Source organism: Pholcus phalangioides, unplaced genomic scaffold, assembly GCF_987345545.1.
Source record: "Pholcus phalangioides strain wild (caught in Gottingen) unplaced genomic scaffold, Ppha-v1.0 ptg000027l_1, whole genome shotgun sequence".
Lineage (NCBI taxonomy): Eukaryota > Metazoa > Arthropoda > Arachnida > Araneae > Pholcidae > Pholcus > Pholcus phalangioides.
The window spans coordinates 4643629-4669501 of record NW_028301617.1 but is presented as its reverse complement, the minus strand read 5'-3'; the positions used below and the strand labels follow the sequence as shown (position 1 = coordinate 4669501).

The window sequence follows — 25873 nt, the reverse complement described above, 5'->3', positions numbered from 1 at the left end:
ATACAATCACTTGATCTCACCTAATTCAAGTATGCTGATTTCAAATCTGAATTCAGTTTTCCCCTGTAAGATTTGTATTTTTTACAAATTACTTAACTCAAACACCTAATTTTCAGAGATCTGCGATATCGTGGCAATAAACAAACTACTCATCTTCCGAAAAGAAAGCCAGAAAATCCTGATCCCTTTTTCGGAAAAAAGAAATTTTTGTAGAGGCATCAAGTAGATTATTTTCCTGTAACCTGAAGGCTAATACCTCATCTGTTTTTTATGGAGAGGATCAAATCATGCACCAGGTCATTCAATTCTGCTTGATAAAATTTATAAAACTATTGCTACAAACTGATAAATTGAAACACTAGTGAATCAGTATACTAATACAAGTAAACTACAACAACTAAGCTTAAGTTGTTAGTGGATAGTCTGGGACCTTTATCCATGTAACAATTTCCCTGGACAGATTGTAAAGATCTCTTTGGAATACGTGATGATCACATTAAAAAAAAAAAAAAAAAAATATATATATATATATATATAATATCAAACTGCATAAAAATTGTTTCAGATTTGGAATCAGTGATAAGAAAATAACCTGAATATTAGTTAAAAAATCTCATGCAATAAAGAACAAAAAAAAAAAGTTTCCCTGTGTTATAGGTTGCTAAGTAGACCCGATTTTACAATACATTGAGATACACAAAACTATTTTTCAAAAAAATCACATCACATGCATGAAGTAAATTATCGCCCTTGTGTTTAATCACTAATCAACGATAGGACTGGTGCCCCAGTGACAAAAGGCCGGTGTCACATTGAGTCTGTCTGATCCATTTGTATTGGTCTGATTTCAAATTGAGTACAGTATTGACGGGTAATTTAACCTATTGTTGGGTGATAATTGGTGACTTTTGCGCTAATTGATGATCGATGGCACAATGTTGTTTTTTCAAAAGTGGGAAAAAAATCACTACAATACTATTTTTATTAATTAAAAATTGCTGCTACTTTTATGAAAAAAATTCCTTTGATATTTGATCTGTGTATTTTTGTACAGAATTGGGATTTGTGAGTCTCTCTAATTCACATTCGTGAAATCTTCCTAATTCTCACAGTTGGCAGCTATGCTATCAGAAATTTGTATCTGTAAATTATAGGCAGAAATTACTGTATTCGAAAATGTCTTATTGTTCTTATCTCTAGTTCTACGTGTATTTTTCTGTTTTTCTCTCTTGTAGTCTCATAAATCATATGGAAATGAGATTTATCTGAGACAAATACTTTTTAAAATTGATTGTCAAAGTGTTTTGTATGATGCCAAATAATAAATATGAAATATTCATTATTGAAATTTTCATATGTTGTAGGATGATGAAGTGTGGGAGTATCTCCAGAACACGCCAGCTGCAGGCATGGGACAGGATGATGCAGAAGTGGAAGAATCTGGATCATCTTCTGCTATATACATGCCAAAGCCGGGTGAACCAGGGAAATATATTTTGGTTATGAACGATGATGATCAGATAACTAATGTGGACCAGGCTAGTTCAACTTCTAAATCTTCAAAGATATACTCTTCTGAGATCATTATTGATGATAGCGGGAGGCAGATAACCATCAAAAGGGAGATGGATGGGGTTGGTACCCTAAGAATGCCAAAGAAGAAAGGACGTCCTAAGAAATTGAAGCCAGACGATGTAATTGACTTGCTGGATGACTCTCGGGATTCCGAACGACATTACACCCCAGGTCGCAAAGATAACCTCATTGTAACTGGGAAAAGACGAAGAGGTAAATTACCTTCGAGGTGGGATGATTACATCGTTGAGAACTTTGATGAAGCTATCACTTCATCTTCAAACAAGAAAAAACTAGGTAAATTCTCAGAGTCTGACATGGAGGCTTCAGGTGATGAAGAATATATCGGAGAAGTGCCACAACATGCCTATCAAGATGATGATGAAGATGACGATGATGATCTGGGCTTGTCAGACATCTTGAGCAAGCATTCCAGAGATGACAAATCAAATGAGTTCACAGCTGACGATTCCAGTCAGGAGAGTATCAGTGCAGACAAGTTATGGAAAGTTATGCAGTCTTCGCCCAAGAAAAAGAAAGTTGGTAGGCCTCGTAAACCTGAACCTCAGAAGCATATTATCGTGCCAAATGTTGTTACTGGTTCACCCAAACTAGGAATAAGTAGTCTTTCTGGAGTTCCAAAACCAGAATTCAGACAGAGGACTCTGACCGTAACGCCGATTTTCAAACCATCTGCACCGATCGCACGACCAACGTATCATCAATCTGGCAGTTCTTTGTTTTCTACAAAAACCAACACTCCGAGAACACTTATCACATCAGGTGGTGAAAGGATACTTGTGGATGCCTCTGAAGACAGCATAGATATGAATATTTCAGAAGATAATTCCATCTCTATAAAAAGCTCTGTGCAAGACTCTCCGTTTTACAGTAGCGACTTATTCAAGAGAGGTCCCGGGCGTCCATCAAAACTGCCTTCACTCGATGACATGGATACACCTCAGAGATTGATGACACAAACTCCGTCTTACAATCGAGGCAGAGGAGCCGGAATCAGACGACGGCCAGGTAGGCCCAGAAAAGAAGACCAGCTTTCGAGACTGCACATTGGTGGCTTGGACAATCCTATTCTCGCGGAGCTCATGACCCGAAAAAGTTCCATAGTAAATCGTAAGATCAGAGAGGAGAGAGAGATAAAGAAGAACCGTGTTTTCGTTGTGATGCCAGACGGTACCATGGTCGAGGTGAGTGGGAACGACCGCCAGAAAGCAGTCGCAAAAGCAACGGCCAAAGTGGAAGCAATACGCAGGAGTGTTGGTCGTATACGGGAGATAGAAAAGGCAAAGATGATGGACGATGATGAAGATGACGATTTCAACAGATCTGGAAGCGTCGGAGGAGCTCAAAGGGCAAGCCAGAGGTTTGCTGGGGTGCGTGGTCTTTTTTTTTTTTTTGTCTCTACTTCTGTTTGCCTATTTTTTATACAGTAAAGTTCAGTGATTGACAAATCCTATTTTCCAGGAAACCATGTAGACTAAATAATTGGAATTTTTTTCCCAATGCTTTATACACGTGACGAATGAATTCTGTCAATTCATGCATTTGTTACTTGTCAAAGCCACATATAATACAAATCTCTGCTTGTATTCTGTAATAAATTTTAATTTTTCATTTTATTATCCAGATAAAAAAGCGAGGCGACACAAGACCTGCTTTAGAAGATTGTACGCTGGATCCTACTGATGATTACAACATGTTGCTGTTACCCAATGCAGTACAGCTAGTTGAAAGCGAGCTGCCACTTTGTGAAGCCGAGAACTGTGAGAAGTTGGTGGGCATGTATATGTTCAGACAAGTTTTCTCTTCATATGACAGTGCCCTTCAGTGTTTGTTTTGCCGCAACAAATATTCGTTAAGATTCGCTGCAGATCTCGAGAAGCACTATCACGTGATTCATGAGCTGGGGGTGCACATGGCTAAAGCTGAATTCAGCGACGACATAGTCTTTGTTTGCGTTCCCGCTGATGTCAACGAAGAAACAATCTTGAACTCTGCTTGCCGTTTCTGCAACCTGATGTTGAAGACTCTATCGGAAGTTAGAGAACATTATCCCAGTGCCCATCAGAAGACGGTCCGTCTTGTTCCGGAATCAGACGTGACAGAGATTGGAAATTTCTTTTACTGTGGCATCTGTGGTGCTGCTTCTTCCGATTTCCAGTCTCATCACCAGCACATGAAGAGCTCTCATAAAATGCAGACCTACGTTTGTCGATATTGCTCCTACTGCACGTCTCGGCCAAGTCGTCTCCGTACTCATGTCAAGCAGAGGCATCTGCAGGATCAGCCTGGTCCTCATCTTCAGTGTTCTGTTTGCTCCGTTTATGTGCATGGAAAGGATAGGCTCACAAAACACATTATGCTCTCTCATGCTGTTCAAACAGGTATCTATCATATTTTTATATTCGTTCTGCAGGATTTTACTTGTGTGATATTCATTTATTTCCTGCCTTTTTTTCTTGGATAAAAAGTTATTTGATTGTATTTTCAGCGCGGTCTGAAAAGTATTTAGTATCATTAACTTAGCTGAAGTTTTCTCATTGAGGTGTAGAACCTTTCAAATCCTTATATTTAATCAGTTATAAGATTTTTTTAGCGCTTTTTTTAGTGGAACAACAAAAATTACAGGAATATCCCTAATACGGGTCCGTCAAATTGTTTCAGACATTTTGCTGGTCTTTTTTTTTTCAGAGAGGTTGAGAAACACTAAACTAAAATCTTCGTTAGCCGAGGCGGGAAAAATCCACAACAAAAAATCTGTCAAGGTATTACTGTGCTAATCTTTTTGTCACCATGGCAATCCGGCGCATGAGATTTGTTAAGCCCTGCTTTTCACAGATGATAGTTGACTCTGCTTGACATCAGATTTCACATATCAGTATGTTTTACATGGGAGTACTAACATGTTGAAAATATGCAAGAAAGGGGCGTTCTAGTGTTATGTAGTTTTTTTAAGTACAGTGAAACCTGTGTATAACAATATGTCTATAATGGTAAACTTGCCTATAACAATATTTTCTTTGGTCCCAGCAGAATTCTTATTCAATAGGAAATAACACAAATGCTCAAACTGTCTGCTATAATAACATGTCTATAACAATATTTTTTCTAGGGTACCTACATTATTGTTATAGACAGGTTTCAAGTACGAAGGTCCCAACAGACAAAATGCCCAATGATGAGGCTGATTTCACTATAATGGGCTGTTCATATTTTCATTGTGCTTTATAAATGTTTTCAAAAATATATCATTGTTTCACCTTCGATCTGAAATGAATTGAGACACCTCTTGGTATTAAAAAGAAACATTTCTTCTCAATGACAGGTCAAAAAACTTGGTCCTGCGCTAAGTGCCTCTACCCATATGGTGATCCCCATGACCTTATGAGTCACATACCTAATTGTCCGAAGCTGCACAACTCCGAAGCCAAACCCAATGAGCAGCCGATACCACAAGCTCCCACGGCAAGTGTCTTTTATAAGTGCACAGAATGTTTGCTGATGTTCCCATCTCAAGAAGATGTGAAAGTAAGCGTTTGTTTTTCTTTACATTTTTATTCATTCATGTTGTCAATGACCTGTGGCGCACATTTCCTATATAATAGGAAAAAGTCCAAATTGTTAGTTAACACAATGCATGCGGGTATATTGTGTAGCGGGAGTTTTTTTCATGAATTTAAGTGAAAATTTTAGTCAGTCAGCAAACTAACCCTTGCGTCAAAATTTACATATTTGCAGGTATTAGGTTATAACTTTGTTTACTGCTATCTTTGATCGCTGTCTCATCGCAAACCTAATCAATTGTTCTGGAAATGTTTATACCTGTGTAGTACTATCTGTGTAGAAGCGATATAAACAACATACGCAGTTACAAAGACCTGTATTTATAGGACACCCGCTCTCCACTGCAAGTATACTAACTCCAATACGTACTTTTACATGACCCGTGCTCAAGTGCCAGATTGCAAAAAAACTTGAAAGTACGTAACCCGACAACAATGTGTTAAGGTACTTTGAACAGGACAATAAGCAATCCTTTTATGCACTTATGTGATTACGAAGGCTGCAAGCGCTTCTAAAGCATTTCTATCACTATGAAAGCCAGCTTCACATTTCTATGAATATTTCAGGGAAATTGCGAAGAAGGTTATATTGGCTAAACGGGGGTCAACACCAATGTTTACAACAATTTACAACACCCAATTTGAAAACCAATCAGAGTCAGCTAATACAAAGGCAAACTCTCCAGATGACCAACAGTAAACAACCTTTCTCCCTCCAACGATTTCATGTTTGTGGTTTCAGACTTCTTTCCATTATAGGACTGAAAGGCTAAACCAACGAAAGAAGAAAAAATGCATGTTTTAATAATGCTCTGCTCCTAGAAAATTTGACTGCTGCATTATTTAATTTTAGATTCATCGAGTTGTAATTAAAACATTGATCCCAAGTGAATATCACTTCGTGCTTGCACACAGATAAAGGAACATGCTGACTAGCAAATGGTTGGATGCAAGTTATGGAAGAATCATGCCAATTATCATGTTTTTAAAGAATTTATGGGCATTTATAGCATGTAATATTTTATATTTTGTACTATTTGCATTTTGTTTCATTGTGGATATTGGTATTCCTAATATATAGAGACATCTGGAGGAAAACCTTCATGGTCCTGCCGTTGTAGAAGAAATAATTGGTGAGGCGATTGAGCAGCAAGAACATTATGATCCGTCAAATGTGGATAACAAAACTTGTTTCATGTGTGGCATGAGATTTTCTTCCGCCGAAATCTGCCAGAAACATCAACATCATATGCACATGCGCTGGGTAGATAAGAGAGATCTCATTTCTTCTCAAGAAGAATTTGAAGGTGAGTTCAGTATTCATTATCATATTGTTATATCATGGCTGCAAAGTCTCCTGAATTTCAACTGTGATTGTGTTAAAAAATTCATATTTTTGGGTGCAGGGGAATCATTTCCCAAGATTTTATGCAGGAAAAGTTTATTACAGTCAATTTTGCTTATAACATATCCCTTTGATGAGATTTGAAAAAGGTATGTTATAACCAGGACCTGGATGTTGATGACATTTGTTTTTTTTTGCATCTTTCTGTTTTTTCCCCCACTGTTAGGACATTTTTTTTTTTTTCAGTTTGAGGAATTTTTTTTCTTCTTTTTTTTGGCATTTTTACGATATTTTATCACTTTTTTTAATTTTTTGACAAAGGAAAAGATTGGAATTTATATTATTGAAAATAATAAAAAAAATTTTTTTGGCTTCCCAACGATAATACATAGGATTTTCTGTTGAGAGGGTCATTTTTTGTTTTTTACTGCAAAAACTATTTCTCCAGTATGCCAGTCATGGTCCCCCACACGTAGCAACAGGGCCCCCATGAGATTCTTCAAGGGCTTCTCAATAGTGAGTTTCTTATGAAAAAAAATGAAAAGACCCTCAAGCCGGAGTCCAGCCAGCCCCACGTTTATGGGGGCCATAACTCCAGTGTTCCTCACAGATTCATGAGTTATAACTCGTTTATTAGAAAAATTGTTATTTCGATGAAATTTAAACTGAGAAAGAAAAAACCTTGAGAAAAAAATTTACATACGATTTTAATGCTGCCAAAATTTTTTCTTTCGCCATTCAAACATAACCATAGTTTTTCAAGAGAACTTTGTTTTATTATTTTGGTGGCATTTCCCCCCCCCCCTCCCAATTTTTAGGGTACTTTTTCAAGATTTTTTTAGGGCAACAGCATCCTGCCCTTGGTTTTAACTGACATGTATGTTATAAGCAAGTCTCAAAATAGATCATGTAGCAGTTGTATACATGCATAAAGTACATTATTGAGATTGTCTCGGACAAAATAAGCTTATGCAGTACATAATTAAATTTAATACAGCATGAAAATAATTTTTGTGTGTGTTTGGTATCTCTCCTGAGGAATTTATTATTGTACTAGCTTGGCCGCTGTGGTGGTCGAGTGGTTATAGTGACGGACTCGCGATGCGAGGATCCGGGTTCGAACCCCACAGTGGTGGTCGGCTGAAGTTGGTTTTCTGTGGTTCCCAACTTCAAGGCGCAAATGCGAGCCGATCTCCCCATTAAAAAGTCTCGCCACAGAGAGCAACAGTCCTACAACGATAAATCATTCAATCATAACACTTCACTCATAGTTAGAAAAACTGGTGGCAGATAACAGCACTACACATAACAAGCATTACAGAGAAACAACAAAACTTCACGTCAGGTTTCACTACACGTACACGCACATTCCCGCATGTACCGGTTCGTTGGGGGGTTCCGCGGGGGGGGGGGGGGGTGCATGTGTGGTGTAGTAGTAGTAGGTAGGGCCTCCAAAAAAAATGGCTCGGGGATCCATGATGTTCTTAAGTCAGCCACCTCGTTGGGCAATTTGCCTGTTGTGGCGTTGTATTTGTATTTGTAATACCCGGCGCTGCCCGGGTTTTCTTCAGTGAGGCTTTTTGAATCCCGTGATATCTCCCTCTTTCTTTGCCATATTGCCAATTGCCATATTAGTAAGAGATGTTTCATCTTGGCTGGAAAAGATAAAATTTGCCAAACAGTTAGTATCAGTTTGGTTTCTAGACAGCAAAATCTGAGAAATAACTTGTGCCTACGATCATATATCCTGTTATATGTCTAAGTCCGTTTTTTGGGCGTGATGGAGATTTTTTTGGGCATGATTTGATTTTTAAGTAGTAGAGATAGATAATTTATATACCCAACTGTTGGGCGATGATTGACAAGCACAGAATTGGCTTAAAAATCTCCCTAATCCTCATTCCCCAGCTCTGTTATATGGTATCAGTTTTTGATTCCTCTTCCCTGCTCATTTTTGTTCACATTGCCACTCATTTCTTGAAAATGTGATATCTACAGCTGTGTGTGTGTGTTATGAAGCAAATGTTTTGATCAAACTTTTCTCACTAACTTTTATCATGATTTTGTGTCTGTGTATCTTTCTCGTTTTTCATATCACTTTTTGATCTGGTTCAGAATGCCAGATTTCACTCAACCTGCAGAGGTACAAGTTTACATCTTACACGGGACAGAGCTCGGCCTATGTATGGTACTGTTTGTCTCAGCTTTTAGCAAATTCCTGTCAAATCTTGTTCAAAATGTTTGTCATCCTCCCAATATATATTTTCATGAAATTTATCATCCTGAACATGAATTTAATGTAGTTTCTCTCACAGGCTGGCTATCCACTGGAAGCTACTGAAAGCCAAAGCAAGTCATGTGTATGTGCAAGAGTGCTGTTATAGTCCTTGTGCATGTGCAACTTGTTTTCACTCATAGTGGTTTCCAGTGGACGATCAGCCGAAATGAGTGGTATGAATTTTAGAACATGACTTTACTGAATGAAATTGAACCTAAAAGTACTGTGATAATATGAACACCAAGTTTGTATGCAAAATGCCTTTATATTTTCCTGTTCTTGCAGAAGTAGAGCAAGGTGATTCCGAGATCGGCCAAGCTATCCAAGAGATACAGTCTAATAATGGTTTGGAGATAGCTCTTGGCAATAACTCTTCAATCATGAGTAGTCTGGAACAGCTTCAAATGAACGTGAAAGCGAACAGAGTGGGCTCTACTATTGTTTCTGGTGATCAACATGGCTCTGAATTTGTGTCAGATAATCTTGAGGCAGATTTAACCGGAAAGGCTGTAGAAGATCACGGGCTGGAGGCACTGGATTTCATGAACACTCAAGGCATAATAAAGTCTGTCGAAGATGGTGTGAAGAAAGAAACCGAAATGAGTAAAGAGTACAAACGTCTCGGGGAAGTGAACCTATGCATAGATGATTTGCCAGATGACGACGAGCTTTCTACCATAGGCTTCCCTCAGAAAGTTGGTCATTTCTGTCACATATGTGACGCTGTGATAAAGAGTTACCGTTTGTATTATATGCACATGCACAATCTCCATCAGCTCGAAAAACGTTTCCAGTGTGTGATCACGGCTTGTGGGAGAACGTTCACCAAAACGTTCATGTTTCAGAAGCATGCTCAGTCTCATAATCAAAAATCTGAATTCGTCTGCAGCATGTGTGACAACGTCTTTGGGGATGATGACGACCTGCAAGACCATCTCCTCAATTCTGATCACGCCAATAAATATATGCAAGTTCAGGTCAGTTTTTTTCTTTTCAATTGAGACAACAAAGATATATATATGTATATATATTGCAGTTATATAATTAGGAATGGGGTGAATACTGATTTGACCAAATATTCAGCGGCAAAATATCAATTTTTAAAAAAATTCATTACAGTTATAAAAAAAATTATTTTTTGATTAAAAATAAAATATTATTATTAATTTTAAATGATTGATATTGAATTTTAATAATAAAATTTATTAAAATAATAATTTCTATAATATATAATCAGTAAAGGAGAATTTCTCAATCATTTGCGTTTTGCCGATGACATTGCCATGAGCTTAATTTATGGGGGAAAAATTCCAATTAATATAATTTTTAAAAATTAGTTTATGTTTAGGTTAACACAGATATTCGATCAAATACCTAAGCTTTATTCATTGAATAGCAGCTGAACATTCGTCCCACCTTTAGTTAATTACAGTCAACCCCTCTTGTAGCACCAAGACGATTCTCGTCAGAAACTCTCAGTAAAATAATTTTTCATGTAGGCCTATATATACAGTATATATATATATGGATTACACGGGTTCAATTATAATTCAAGATTCGATATAATAGCACACTCATAGCGTCTGAATTTTGCAAAATGAATGGTGGTGTCTAATCTGCGTTTGACTGTTATAGAATTTTAGTTTTTGTTTCTATCCTAATCTTTTTTTTTTTCAAATATATTTGTATGCAGGTATAGTAAAACCTTGATATAATGATATTCTTATGACTAAAGAAATATATTGCTTTGTATATATTGCTAGAGGGATTATTGCTATATTGAGTATTGTTGTAGAGAGGTTTCACTGTATGTGTATTGTGTATATGTCCAGTCGAATCTACCACAGCATATGAATCAAGTCAGGATTATATGAGGGGTTCACAACCATAGTAGACTAAGTCCATTTAAAAAAAAGGTAGAGTTAGCTCAGAGCAATGCCTGTTCTGTTCACTACCACAGTGAGCGAAGTTCGTAGTTCACATACTTTGGAGTCGGCTTTTGTTTTCACAGCTGGTGAAGTAATACATAAAACTTTCACAAGCCATACTGAACCAAATCCATTCTTGATTAGAATATATTAATTGCCTCGTTTTTTATTTTTCATTATATAATCATTTTCAAGTCAAAATGAGTTGTGATTTGTCTTCTGGAGAAGAATATGTTCCTGATTCATCATGTGAATCGTCGGACGATAATATTGTCAACGATGGGTACCTAATATTGCAACTTAGCTGGGGATGTGTTTATAGATGTTTGAATAAGGATTGCATCGCATGAATCACATCAGACTCGAGGCAGAAATACTCCTGGGAACAAAATTGACATTACAGACATTATTGATCACAGAAATTTATTTCCAGCCTATCAAAGTCACTATTCCAGGAAAGATAATCCTAATAGAAAGTACCTTCACCCTGATCTTTCGATTCAGAAGATGTATGACATTATGTAGAAGAATGTGCTGCAAAGAATAAGATCTCTGTAAAAGAGAAATTCTATTACAAAATTTTCAGCACAAAATTTAATTTACACTTTAAGCCTCCAAGTTCAGATACATGTAAATTATGCGATGACATATCCATGAAGCTTTTAACAGAAAATGATAAAATCACTAGAAAAAGTCTTGAAATAAAACAAGAGCTCCACTTGCAGAAAGCACAGCAGGCTAGAGGGAAAATGAAAACCCATAAGGATAAAGCCTAGAATGACACTTACTGCTGTACATTCGACTTGCAAAAAGCACTTCCTAAGCTTTCAACATCCATATATAGCTTATTATTAGGGCTCTGATTTTTATGCCCTAAAGATGAAACGTCATCGCTGATAGGTATTTACCGATCAACAATGTTTCATTATTTAGGGGCAAAAAAATCAGAGCCCTACTTATAAATGCAATCTGTATGTTTATAACTTTGGTTTATAAATGTTGGATACATTTACATTTTTGATAAAATGGAAGGTGGGGGGGACCCCAAAGCAGAATGTTTAGCAATGTTCTGCGACGAGCTCTCAGCTGACTGGAAATCTTCTGTAGTAAAAATCCCCATACATGTAATAGTGTTTTTTTAAGAGAGAGAGCCTCTAAATATGAGGAAATAATTCTATGACCATATGGTGGCCAAACCTGAACATCAAAATGTCTCTTACACTGTTGGAACTAGTCAATAGTACAGACGTAGTGGCACAGTCAATTGACCTCCAATTCACAGTGGTGCCCGGCCACTATTTTTACTTCAGAATGACTCAGACTTTGGCCTGATTGAAGCAGCAAGTCGCAAAAACAACACATCTATGTTCCTTGTGACTGAAAGGAAATAATCAAGAATGTAAAGAGGAGATGCCCAAAAAAATTTTGCATTACAGAAGTTAAAAATTCTTATTTTGTTTCTACCACAGCTTTGGAAGAAGCGGTTGAAAGAAGGAGACTGGGGGAGTTTGTGTCAGTTGGTTGAATATCAGATGGCTGCGAGTTGTGAGAGGTTGTCCCTTCGTGTTAGAGTTCAAAGAAACCCTCAATGAGGATCTACCTTTTTGTAAAATAAATTTGGAAAAGCAGGTTCGTGGACAAAAGTTGCTTTCTCTGTCTCCTGTAAATCAAAATGCATTATACGCGTACCATAGAAAGATCACTTTGGCCAAAAAGAAAGATGTGACATATCTTCTCCCATACATTCCACCTATTCATCATGTATATTTCAAGAATCTTCCAGTGGAGGAAATACTAGGCTCCAAGCTACTTCCTCTAGAGTTGATGAATATAATATTTTGCACAGTGATTGATTTACGACTGATGTGTTGCAAACTAGCCCACGAAATGGTTTATCTACCATCGGGAGAATCTTTCTTCGAGATCATGGACATCAACGTACGGAGGCATCACTTCCAAATAGGAATACCAATGGCCAGAAGATATTGTTTTTTTCCATGGATACAGAAGCAGTGTGGCAAGAATATGTTTACCATCAGAACTTGTATACTCCTTACGCTCAAGATTTGCTTCCGTTATTGAGGATTTTGACCTGGTTCCATATGCAAAGTGTTTTTCCTTCTGAATATTATTTCTTATTATTCTTATTATCATTTTATTATTTATTATTACTTTTCCAGTGTGAATGCATTTATTTCATGCCTTCTGAGGTTATTGTAAATAAATAAATTTTATCCAATGTATTTTGCTTCTTGTCCTTTTAATTTTTTTTTTCTATAAACCAATCATCACCACAGGAGAAATACAGCAGAACAGAACCTAGGAATTATAGGTGTAAGGTTTGCCACAGCTGGTTTGGCTTGTTTGCGACATTCGTCAAACACATGGAGACAGAAAGTCATAGCTACCAATGTCACGAGTGTGGATTGTTGTTTGTTCAACCGGGACCCAGACGTACACACATCCAGAATGTTCATCCGGAAGTTGCAAATATTTGCGAAGTAAGTCCTTTTTTTCTGCTTTTCATTTTTTCTCCTAATATGTTCCCATTCTTTAATATTGTTTATTACAATTATGCTGAATTTTAATCCTTAAACCGTGCAAATAGTAGATATACTTCTCTTTATGCATGAAAGACAATTTTCCAGCATTAGAATTCATTTAACTAATTGGAGCAGCTTACTAAGTTCATTCTCTATGAGCGATAGATTTGTTAATAGAGACTATGCATCGTTATTGAGGATTTTTTTGAACTCACAAGTTTGTAAATGGGAAAGACATTCAATAAAGTATAAAAGGCAGCACCAGTGAAAACACTAAATAAGCACCACTCTGACAGCATGAATACGTTAGGATCACACATACATGTTCTTGCATGTGCTGATTTGTTAGAAATTCTGCAGAGGAAGAAGAATGTGTGCAAGGTTGATGTACGGTGATGTAATAGTATTCCTAGCTACCTGGAAAGTCAGAAGAAATGTAAAATATTTAACAATAGCAGGGGTGGGAACTCTGCGCCAATTGCGCCGCACTGCGCCAAAACTAATATCTTGCGCCATCCTGCTCCAATAGCGTATTTTCGCATTTTTCTGCGCCAAATAGCGAATTTCGCTTCAGTATGCCCGGAATTTCGGAAAGGACGCCAAAAAATCTTTGTTCCTGCTAGCCACGAAACGTTTCTTTACGAGAAAGAGCGTGTTTTATTCCACTATACTTAAACTATCGCCTTAGACTATCGGCCCCTGATCGGGCTTTCCATCGCGAAACTCCAATATTGTCCGTGATCGTTTAACTGAAGATGGTTTGCAATGCTTTTCAGCTTTAAAGTGCAAATTCGAGTGTTTCCGTTTTAAAAAAAAAGTCGTCACTGGAAGCAGCAGAAATTACTGTAGTCGATTGTCATGTGTTAAATCTCGATGTTTCGTGCAAAACATTTTCATTCCGGGAGTAAAAAGCGCATGTCCGCCGAATTACGAATGTTAGTTTAGAAACTTTGCCGAATAACGAGCGTTAAATCGCCAATGTTGCCGAATAACGAGCGTTAAATCGCCAATGTTGCCGAATAACGAGCGTTAAATCGTCAATATCGCCAAATAACGAGAGTTAAATAGTCAATCTCGCCAAATAGCGAGTGTCAGATCGCCAATCTTGCCAGATAATGAGTGCTGAATCGCCAAACATCGAGTTGATTCTTCCGAAATTCTCTCCCATTTTGCAACAATTTCTTTCCATGTATAAAAAAATTAAAAACTTATAAAATTTTTTTAGCTCATTTGAAGTGCCGCTGTTCAAGGCAGCAAATAGTGCCCTCAGTAAGCAAAAATCATCTTAAATAGACGGGTGCAAAACATTTTATGACAGCCGCTCTTTCAAACAAGGTGTCAAAAGCCTAAAACACCAAAAACAAAAATTAAGCTGACGAAAAGATGTTTGATAACAAAAGACAGTGCAGTTTTGTTTTGAAAAGGGTTGAGGGTTAACGAAAATATTCTTGTTTGTTAATTTCACTGCTCCAATTTATAAATATCTGCTCCGAATCCCAAATTTTGCTGCTCCAAAATTGCTCCAAATCCCGAATTTGCTGCTCCACAACTGCTCCAAATCCTGAATTTTGCTGCTCCAAAGCTGCTCCGAAATGGACTTAGTCACTTCCCACCCCTGCAATAGTCAAGGCAAAATTTTCTGAAGGAAGAAAAGAAATTATTGATAAACATTCGGAAGGTTGATTTTTGAATTATGATTCTTCAGAACTGTCATCAGGAAAACAGACTTGCCAACTCTCCAGATTTTAGCAGAAAATTACATTTGGAAGAAATTTTTTAGATTTTCCCAAACCTTTCACAATGTTGTGACATCAGTGACTACTACCCCCATTGAGGAAAACACATATAGAGGGCAGCCATAGTTCGTCTGAATTTTTAGCTTGTGAGCCATATTTCGCCCAGGATTGTTGTTGCAGGCCAATTATTAATAAGAAAAAAAATTCAAACAACTTGAATTGGTACTGAGATACTATCTACATAGTTGTCAAAACACAAAAAACAATAAGCTGCATTGTATAATCTGTATTTCATTTGCAAGTTGCTATTAACACATGTTCTAAATCATACTTTGAAACAATGGAACATTTTTCAAAATTGCTTCATGTGCTGGAGGTGCTCTTGAAACTGTTGCATTGTCTCTTTGAGCTGGAGTTTATGCACCCATGTATTGTAGTACGTTGTTGTAACAGGATTTTATATTCATTTCTGGCTAATTATGGAGGAAAAAGTTGGAAGCGCTTCATCAGTTTCAGTAATTCAATTCTTTGTTTAGTTGCCTTTTGTCATTGATTTCATTTTTAAAAAAAAAAATAGATTTGTGGTGTCAAAATGGCAAGTACTCAAGCGCTTTGGACTCATCTGGCTTTACATAACATCGTGCACGAATGTCCGAAATGCCACAGGCGCTTCCTACAAAAGGAACAATTGGTTGCCCATTCAGAAGTTCATGCGTAAGTATTTTTCATTCTTTTGGATGAGTAAAACAGATTTCTCTCAATTCAATCACTGGGAATTGATAAACTTTGACTCTGCACCAATCTCTTCATTGGAATGAAATTGATAACAGTTGCTTTCATTTACCCATTCCCCATAGCAAAGCTAATATGACTAGCTTTGAGTGGGCTAGAATGACTAGATGAACTCTAAATATGGTCTCTAGTGAAAATGTGCCACCTTTCCGAATTACTTGCAACTTATCTCTATTGCGAAGCTGTCATCACATCAATTTAATACCCCTTCAGTTGAAATTCCTAGCACCAGTAGAGCAGTATGCTTTATCGATATTGATAAGCTACACTGAGCGAAGTAATGATAGATACCAGAAACGCCCATTGTGACATGTATAGAATGCAAAAGAACTTCCTAAGGGAACCCCACTCTGATTGATATCCAGTCAATCATAAACAGCTATGTAGCCTTATGAAAGAAGGAAAATGAAGCTCTTGTGTCCAAGAGCTTATTCAAATGTGGCTTATTTCAACTTTTATAAGCCGTAATAGCTTGTTCATTGATCTTTTTAGACTATTTGTAAAAGCTTTCCTGTGTGAAAAAATTAAAATGTTTTGCGATTCATAACTAGAAGCAAAATCAGTCACACAAGTGAAAGTCGTGTAAATGAATGATAAATATCATTCTTCTATATTTTTGTCCAGGAGTGCAGAAAATCATAACTGAAAGAAACATAAGTGAGAGGGTTTAACCAGGTTGGACAAATTTAAAAAAATGTACATGCCCGAAAAACATTGCTTAGTTTTTCCTTTTGAGCAAATTTTTCCCTCTGCATTTAAAACGAGTGTGCTGCTTTCAATGATGAAAATATGCAGATAATATAGAAAATTGAGATCATTGCACTGCATTAAAAAAATTGTTCCTTTGTTTGATGAAATATCAATCTTCTACAACACTAAGGAATTTCTTACACTGACTGATTTTGGACAATTTTGATCCCAAGTTTTGATTAGTGATGGCTATCTAGTCTTAAGGCTGGTATTGCATTAACCGTGACAAATGCAACCAATGAGCATATTGGTTACACTCGAGCGAATATACAACTGATAAGCTCATTGGTTGCACTTGTCAAATTTTGCAAAAAAACTTCCATAAAACTTTTATAGTGTGGCCTAACGAAATTTCCCTTTTCATAATATTTTTCCCACATATTGAAAAAATGTGTTGATGAAAATACCAGGGATGCAAGAGCCGATTGTGCCACACTGTGCCAAAATGGTTCCCTTGCTACATGGTGCGGCAAATCCCTGCACATTTGTGTGAATTCTTGTTTGCGGTACACGGAGGTGCTGCTGATTCACTGTAGCGCTTGAAATACCCAAAATTTAAAAAATGAAAGCATGGAAATTTAGTTCACAGGATGTGTTCTTTCCGAGACAAAGAAAAAGTACAGGGGGAAACTTCTGTATAATTTTTTTTCACTTCCCACCATCTACCTATCTCGTGACCTTGGAAAGTAGTAGTACTTTGAAAGTAGTAGTACTTTGAAATACAAAGTCTTGTACTGTTATTGGTATAACCCGCGGGCTATCAAAGTCTCTGAATTAATGGCTATATGACAAATTTTTTTCTATTTCAGAGTTTTTTCCTCCTGCGGGTTATATACTGAAAATAATATTAATTTTTATGACTACCTACCTTCGTTGAAAGGCAGCATATCTACGGCGTAAATTCGCTATATTTCCCACAGGATTGCATTTGTGAAGAATCGAAAGGAGATTGGTTCACTTGATTAAATGACAAAGTTTTTCGGAGATCGTTGGGAAAAAATGGGATCTGTAAAAACTGCAACTAAAATATCCACAATTTTGCTATCTAGTTACTATGCAATCGTGTGGCTATTGTCAGCTGAGACAATTTCAAGTCCCGGAAATCCGGATTTGAAGAACAGGGGCGGCTTGAGGAAAAAGAATCTCTACCCATGCGGAACTAATTTTTGGTACTTCTGACCACGGTTTTTTTGCCCTTTCAACTTGGATTTGATGCCCCTTCTAGATCGGCACCCAATATTACCGCATGGTCCACAGCAGGATTTAAGCTAGATAAAAAATTCCTTTAGCAAAAAAGTGAAAATGGGAGGAAATGTTTTAGCAAAATGCTATAATGCTAATGATTGATGGTTTGATGTCTACTTGTTTTGGACCTCCTGCACATATTTTTGCGAAAGTGGCTACTACTACTTTTGCATCTTAAGATTTTCTTTCGTATTTTGCGAAAAATGCAAGCGTAGCTTAAACCCTTGTCCATGGGTCACCCCTGATTAGGGGGGTATGGTACTGTCAAAGAAAGAGATCCCTGTTATAGGCTATATGAATGTGTCCTACATTTCCAAAACATGTTGAAGAGAATGATATGTTGTTCCTACCTTCTCTTCTAGTTTCTCGCACTCCCATCTCGTACAGAGAATTGTTCTCTACCTGCAATTAAAATCATTGCTGGGATGTTGCTTAACATTGTATCACCAACAGAGCTATCAACTCTGTGTGATGAATGGGTTGCACTACAATACAAAGAATTGCAAGTAGTGACATTAGTTCAGAGAATAGATAGATATTGGGCAGACATATTTCAACTTTGTAACCTGCCCAAAGTTCAAAATTTTGCCAGTTTTGGTGAAGGCTTTTTTATCTTTCCCACATTGTAATGCAGACAGTGAGAGAGCTCAGTGTTAACAAAAGTCTGCTTTTGAAGAGTGAAAAATCTGTCCATCCAATACTTTAATGGAATAAGACACTCAAAATCTTATGTTCAAGGGCATGAAAAATTTAAAAAAAATTGTCATTGAGATGCTGAACATCAGAAAGTGACTCGTGATTCGTATAGAAAATATTGGAACAGGCTTCACACTGAGAAAACAGCAAGGGGGGGGGGGGACATTTTTAATCTATTAACATGCTATTATGTTGAGAAATTGTTTAAGTAAATAAGGTATTTTTTTTAATATTTTCTCTTTTTTTGCACGCACTTCGTTTTTAAATTTAATCCTTTTTTTGAAATTCTGTCATAAGCTAACTTTTTTTTCATGAAAACCCTTATTATACTCTGCACTTTTTTGCTATAGAATGATGAATAAAATTTTTGTGTTCAAGTTCAGAAATTCTTGCTGTCTAGGCTTCCAGTATACATGGTGTATAATTCAAAAAAAGCCTTATTTTTTTTATTCGTCTTTTCTCTCAGTAATGCTTTACTAGCATGCTTTAGCAGTGACAGCAAAGATACTTTAGGAAAAATTTAAATGAACTTTAATTTGAGAAGGAAATTTATTTAGTATATATTTTTACTAAACAGTATTATATATCTGTATACTATAACAGTATTATATACCTGTATACTATAACAGTATTATATATCTGTATACTATAACAGTATTATATATCTGTATACTATAACAGTATTATATATCTGTATACTATAACAGTATTATATATCTGTATACTATAACAGTATTATATATCTGTTCTAAAACCATTTTTGGCAAAACTTTTGGCATTTCACAGAAAAATTACTCCTTATATTGCACATATAGTTAGTTTTTGATCTTGCTCCATTTTCAAAATTCTGCTCCAAAAATGGATGAGGGGCACTTGCATCCCTGAAATACTCACTGAAGAATTTAAATAATGAGAAATATTCTATATATATATATGCATGTATTTCTCATTTATTTGAACTCAAAATTTCCCATCAACCCAAAAAAAATTTGTTTTCACTTTTTTTTAATTTTTTACATGCTTGCGTCAGGCATGTGGTAAAAAAAATAGATGTCGGAGCAAAATTTTTACATGTCTCGGGCAATAGCTTTGTTCAGCCTTGGTGTATAAGGGAGAGATTACTGTATATACCTGTTCTCTTCAAAAAATTCAAAGCATTTTATGCATTCCCCCTTTTTTGTTATTAGGCCTCCTACACCCTGTCCATGGGAAGGTTGCAATCGCAAGCTGGCCACCAAAGTTGGTCTATTTAACCATCTGCGAATGCACCGTGGAGATACAGATTTCAAGTGCAATATTTGTAACAAAGGTAAGTTATGATAATTGTTTTCCTCTCTCTCTCTGTTAACAAGTGCTTATAAGAATTCTACATTTGAGCAATTTTATGTGACACTTTCTTGTTGTGTTTGCAATTTCTGTGTAAGACATGCTTAATATCTAATCCTCAGGGTTTTTCAAGAAGAAGACTTTGGAATCCCACATGCGGACTCATGACGAGCGACCTGTGGCCCTGAACCAGGCTAAAACACAACCTGGCACTTTCCAAGGTAAAATAAAGACACCATTTCATTTTCAAAGCCAAGTTTCTCAGAGTTTTGATCATTGTATTTTTTTTTCTCACTGAGTAGCTGTAATCGTCAGGATCTTTTGATATTTCCATTCGTACCTCAACTGCATGTTATCTTTCAAACACTTTGTAGGCAGAAGAATAGCTGGTCACATCATGGGCACTGGCGGCATTGAAATGCAACATCAAATAGAAGAAGTTCAAATAGAGCAGCCGGAAGAATCCATCGATGCTCCTCCAGAGATGATACAGTTGATATGTGCTGGATGTCTCAATGCTTTTGAATCAGACGAACAGTTCCAAGCTCATATATGTAGTGGACAAGCTAAGTAAGTGACATCAGTTTAAAAAAAGTCTGATCTGAAATATTACAGTGGTTCCCCAGTTATATAACATAGAAAGGTTATATATGTATATATACACGTTTTGCCATAATGGTTTTTTTAAAAGAAAGCTGGATCCACGGTATTGTTTCTGAAAATTATGTTAATATGTATATTTGAGTCTTACTGCATTCGACCGCCATGAAACAAACCTGTGCTAGATCAAGAATGGGTTAAAACAGCATACAGGGAAACTCAGTTCTAAAGACAATAATTGGCATCCTGAGCAGATTCCTGTAGAAAATTATGTAAATGAACCTTGCTTACAATATCAGTGAAAATGCAGTGACTGGGAATAAGAACACATTTCTTACTGCATTATTGCCTCCCACTCCCCTAGTTCCAGCCCTGTATTTGTCTATATAGCAATCTGACTTTTTTGATGAGAATGGGTGGATTTCCTATATTTATTATCCCTATATTTCCCATATTTTTTTTAACCACTTTACGATCAAGGACGTAATGTTGCATCCAAACGCCAGTGGAATGAATTCAAACAAGTCTGTTTTCTTTCCTCTTTCTTCTCACCACCATAAAACCTTGATGCAAACCCTATAAAAAGTTCTTTTCTTCTCCGTGATGAGGAGGAAAAATATTCTATTCTAAGGTTAAATAGGCTGTACTATATACTTGTACATAAGAGGGAAAGAAAACAGGTAGGTGAGAGTGAAAAAAGAAATGTACTTCATACTTACTATCTCTTATCTGTAAGTATTATTGCCAATTAGGCAAGCATTGAGAATGCATCATCCAGACATGCCAACATTGGCTTAATGCTCGTAAGTAGTGGACGAATGTTCAGCTTTGCCATGGAGGGGTACCTCCCCCCGACAGACCAGACACGACCCAGGCTCTGTCCCTCCCGGGATATAAGGCATCAGGGTACCTCCCCCCAGGACAACATAATCACAGTACAATAAAAAGTAATCACTCAAAAATTTAATTTTTTTAAACATTTTAATTCAATGTTCGTTAAATACAAAACCTTGTTGGCACTGAAACCTAGAGGGCTCAGGCCACATGAGTCCTACCTCCCGGAGCAATGTTCCAAGGTCGCAGAGTCCCTTAATAATTCATGAATATTCAATGCAATCCCAACCTACATACGCCCTTGTCGGCCGTATATGGACGTCTAGCAACCCTAGACCCCCCCATCCTCATTATCAAACCTCTTACGGCACTTACAATGGAACATTCTTTCTGACACAAGTTCTGCAAGCTCGACCATGCACTATGCAAATGAAGCTGAGTTTGGACCCACTGTGCTGAACCATTCAAAAACCTGTTTTTAGCCCACATCGTGGGGCAGTTTTGACGGAAAATGTTTTTTCGCATTTGGACATCGAGTAGAGCCAAAGATTTCTATAGCAGAAAGCCATTGCGCGAAGCTTTGACGCCACTGAAGTTGTCCATTTCATCTGCAGTCATTGGATAAAGCAGGTAGACATATGCGAAATCTTTACCTTTTTTTGCATATACTGCAATGAGTATAGGTGAAATGGCCGATTTCAGTGACGTTATGAGCTTTATGCAGAGGCTTTCTGCTATAGAAGGTGTTGGTAGAGCAGCAGGTTTACAGATTGCCTTTCACGCACAGACAAAACAGATCGACCCTGAGAACTCTCTCACATGTGTATATACAAATTCATTGTTATGGTAAAGATCGATGCAATTTTATAAAAATAATAATAAAAATAACTAAAACACCACAAGAAACTCAAACACCCGTTTTTTTTAAAACTGATTTCTGTAGCCTTGAGAGTCTCCCGTAGCTCATTGTGGCCGTAGAAATTACGGACAATCCGTAGCAGTTGGCAACTCTGCATCATCTGATTGAGTGCATCGTGTGTATAACACAAACTGATTCAACAATCAATTTTTTCGACAAAATCCTGTGGTTTCCTGGGTTGCCCAACTGGGTTTAATGATTGAACTGTCATATTTGTTATGGGCATCTTTTTTTCAGTTACCTTGTTGGGCATTCTGCATGTTGTGGCCTTGTATTTATATTTGTCAACACGCTTGTTTTGCCTTCTCTGAGTAACTAGCAAGAAATATTATATTCTAGATGTATGCATGCTATGATGATCGAAACTTGGCATATTTTCTTTCAACTTAATATAATGCATGTTTATTTTTTATTTTAACAGCTTGGATGCAAATGGTCAAGTTGTGGTCACAACCAATCAGAACATATTTGGGGAAAATCACCAGATCATAGTACAAACCACAGCAGGGGGAGAGTGCACAACGATCGATGCAGAACAGTTGGCCAATCATCCAGCCCTGTCTGGTGCCATCAACATAGAATCGCCCGAAGTTGTCGAACAGCTGGCCAGAGCAATCGCGGAACAGACCGGGAATGCAAAAGTTACTCTTTCTGTGCAGCCTGGCATGAAAGCAGATGAAGGTAGCGTTGTCACTGTCAACATACCAGAGTTTGAAGATTCCGCTGGCTCTGCTGCATTATCGGAAGAAAACACGGTCACTTTCAATCAAGTTGATAGTACGGGTGCCCTGATTGGCTCTTCCCAGTTGGTCATAACAGAGGGCGAGCTCCAGCAAATCCAGACGGCGGAAATAGCTCAACCTGCTGAAGGGATCCTGACGGATAAGACCAATGAAGGGGAAGATAACCTGATCATTCCCGAGCCAAAAGAAAGCATAATGCTCCATCACGACAAAGAAAACAGCGGAGAGGGTGAAAACCAAGTGTTCCAAGTGAATCCTGAAAATCAGACTGTTCTGCTCTCAGTTAGTGAACCGATGCCCGTTTCAGAGTCTCAGAGCATATTAACTGTCACAGACTCCAAAGAACAGGGTGCTACAGAAGACTTTGTTCCGCAACTATCCATCACGGAGAATCAAGGTGAAGGATCTGCAGAGGGTAATCTTGACGTTGACGGCTCTCCGAAATCTTTACAGATGGAGGTAGATCAGAACGGAAATGAAGATTCTGGGGATAGTACTCAAATCGTGATGATGGTGGCAGACGAGCAAGGCGGCGACAGCCAACAGATACCCATACAGATTTCCGGCGACCAGTCCTTCACCAGCGCAGCCGTAGTCAAGTTGCCGACTGCGGACGGTGGTCACCAAGTCTTGATCATTCCTATCAGTTCGAACGAGGCTGGAAATCCCGTCCTGACTCTCCCGGAGGGATATTCCTTGGGGAATGGCTCGGAGGATGGTAACGTTACCCTGGCGTTGGATCCATCGACCCTGCAGTTGGATGGCAGCGGTGAGCATCAGCAATTGATGCTTCCTGTCGATGCGGATGGCCAAATAAACATTGAGAGTTTATTGCAGAATGCTAACTTACAAACTGATATTGTGCAGCCACAGGAGTAACTTTTTTTTAAAAAAAAAATCTCATTTTTGAGATTGGAAACTCTCACAGTTTTGGTGTACGCTGCATTTGTTTGCTTTTGTTCGTCCTGAGAGACGGGTGACAGATATTCCATCGAACTGTAAAACAGGTACAGTTAAATTATCGTACACATTTTTTTTCCGAGGAAAGAAAAAGAAATCATCTCGCATTGGCTATTTTTCATGCACTTCTCATATCCATTTGTTTCTCCCCCCCCCCTTTCAGCTGCATGAATGAATTGTGCTTATTATTTTCCTTCCCCCCACATCTGTAAGGTAATGTTATACCTCACAATATATTTGTTTGCGGACCACATATTTCCAGCTGTCATTTTATTTGCATGGATAAATAAAAAAAAAAAAAGCTCTGTATATTACATGGCTGTTGAATATTCATCATGATATATTGCTTTGATAAGCTACAATATTTGTAGAAATGGCATTAAAGTATTTCGGTCCACATTTTTTTCGTCACGGTTCCATTTTGTTAATGTGATTTTCCTCTCAGATTCGAAATGTCAGTTGATCATGTACGCACAGTCAGACCCAATTTATAGTGCCAGAAATGTTCAATGAACAAATCTTTTTCCCCTTTGTTATAGGGATTACACAGGTTCAACTGCGATTTGATACAATGTCCAACTTGTTATAGTGCCAGAAGTCTGCGAAATGAATAATGATGTTAAATAATTTGCCTCCTGGCAGTCGAGTGGTTAGGGAACTAGCTTCTCACTGTGCAGGTCTGGGTTCGAATCCCGGTTCGGGCATGGATGTTTACTAACACTAACAAATTCCCTGGACGGATCATGCTGATCCCTTGGGAATACGTGAGGATCACATTATTATTATTATAAGGGTTTTTGATTGTGTGTGTGTGTGTGTTACATCATTGTGTCCTTGTTTGATTAGCGCTTTGTAATTTCTGTGAGTGCATATTGGTTATGAAGACAAGATGGTATCTCATTGTGGTTGTTAAGTACATGTGCAGAAAATTCATTTGCCAACAATTTACCGCAGCTCAATTCACCAACATGACAATTCACTTCTAGGAAAATTCTCGTCAAATTCAAAAAATTTTCATCAGTTTGTTCTGGGGAATTACTTTCATTCTCATTTTAGAATTATTTCTTTCATTTATTCAAAAATTATTTCTTTCTTTTATTCTGGAAGTACACTGCTGGCCACCCAAATTGCAACACCAAGAAAGACGAGATATCGCAACAATATTTATTTTGTAGATAACATGTTGACCAAGCATCAAATGATTAAATATACACCTTACAGCATACTCCAGTCCAGGACGAACTAAGCCTCGAAAAAGCGAAAGAATGACTTTAGGAGAACGCGAAGAGACTTTTTTGAAAATGAGACCGAGCATTCTATTCGATTTTTTGACCACCGCTGAACAATTTTCAGAAAACCTAAGCCGCTCGTCAATGAGAATTCCCAAATCGGTGACCCTAGTTGCATCCGGGATAGTGACACCATTCAACTCGTAAGAGAACCGTGGGTTGTTCGAACCAAAATGAGCGACCATGCGCTTATCAACGCTAAACGTCATGCTCCATTCATTTGCTCATGCTGCAATCCTGTTTAAGTTGGTCTGGAGCAACTCCCTATCGCATTGATTTCCGATTACCCCCATTAGATTCACGTCATCTGCGAATTTGCTAGTATAGTCCACCGCTCACGAGAACACTGGTTACGTCACGCCGGGCGATTCTATTATTTACTTTTAGGTAAAGCAACTGCTCATCGAGAATAGCGCATTAGCAACGGCGTTTTCCCGTTTGGCGTCTTTAGCGCTCTTTTGGCCTCCTAGAAATTTCACTAAAAGCGCCACGGCAGTGCTCTCGATAACGTCGTCATCGCAGTGTTTTTGTTGCGTAAACACCGGCTGTTTGACAGTGTCGTCTTAAGGCATTGTCGCATTACGTTCACAAAAATAAGATCTGGTTGAAATTTTCCAGAATTTACGTGGTAGGGTCTCAGAAAAATCACTTGGCCCGGGAAAGCCCATGATGCTCCTAAGACGGCCCGGCTGCTCGAGCACTTACGGCCCATTATTTTAATACAAAAAATATA

The 25873-nt window shown here is 37.6% G+C and overlaps 1 protein-coding gene across 2 annotated transcripts in view; it reads left to right on the top strand.

Annotated features, from left to right (window-relative positions):
- LOC149068221 (uncharacterized) overlaps positions 1–24248 on the top strand; it is a 49636-nt gene extending 25388 nt beyond the window's left edge. For both annotated transcript variants that reach the window (XM_089251812.1, XM_089251813.1), the window contains exons 9-19: positions 1365–2966; positions 3221–3977; positions 4919–5121; positions 6238–6463; positions 9065–9756; positions 13005–13208; positions 15564–15700; positions 19657–19778; positions 19918–20016; positions 20170–20365; positions 22570–24248. In XM_089251812.1, the coding sequence (XP_089107938.1) occupies positions 1365–2966; positions 3221–3977; positions 4919–5121; positions 6238–6463; positions 9065–9756; positions 13005–13208; positions 15564–15700; positions 19657–19778; positions 19918–20016; positions 20170–20365; positions 22570–23770 (5439 nt within the window). In that variant the 3' untranslated portion in view covers positions 23771–24248. The remainder of the gene's footprint in view (positions 1–1364; positions 2967–3220; positions 3978–4918; positions 5122–6237; positions 6464–9064; positions 9757–13004; positions 13209–15563; positions 15701–19656; positions 19779–19917; positions 20017–20169; positions 20366–22569) is intronic.
- Positions 24249–25873: the final 1625 nt, after the last annotated feature.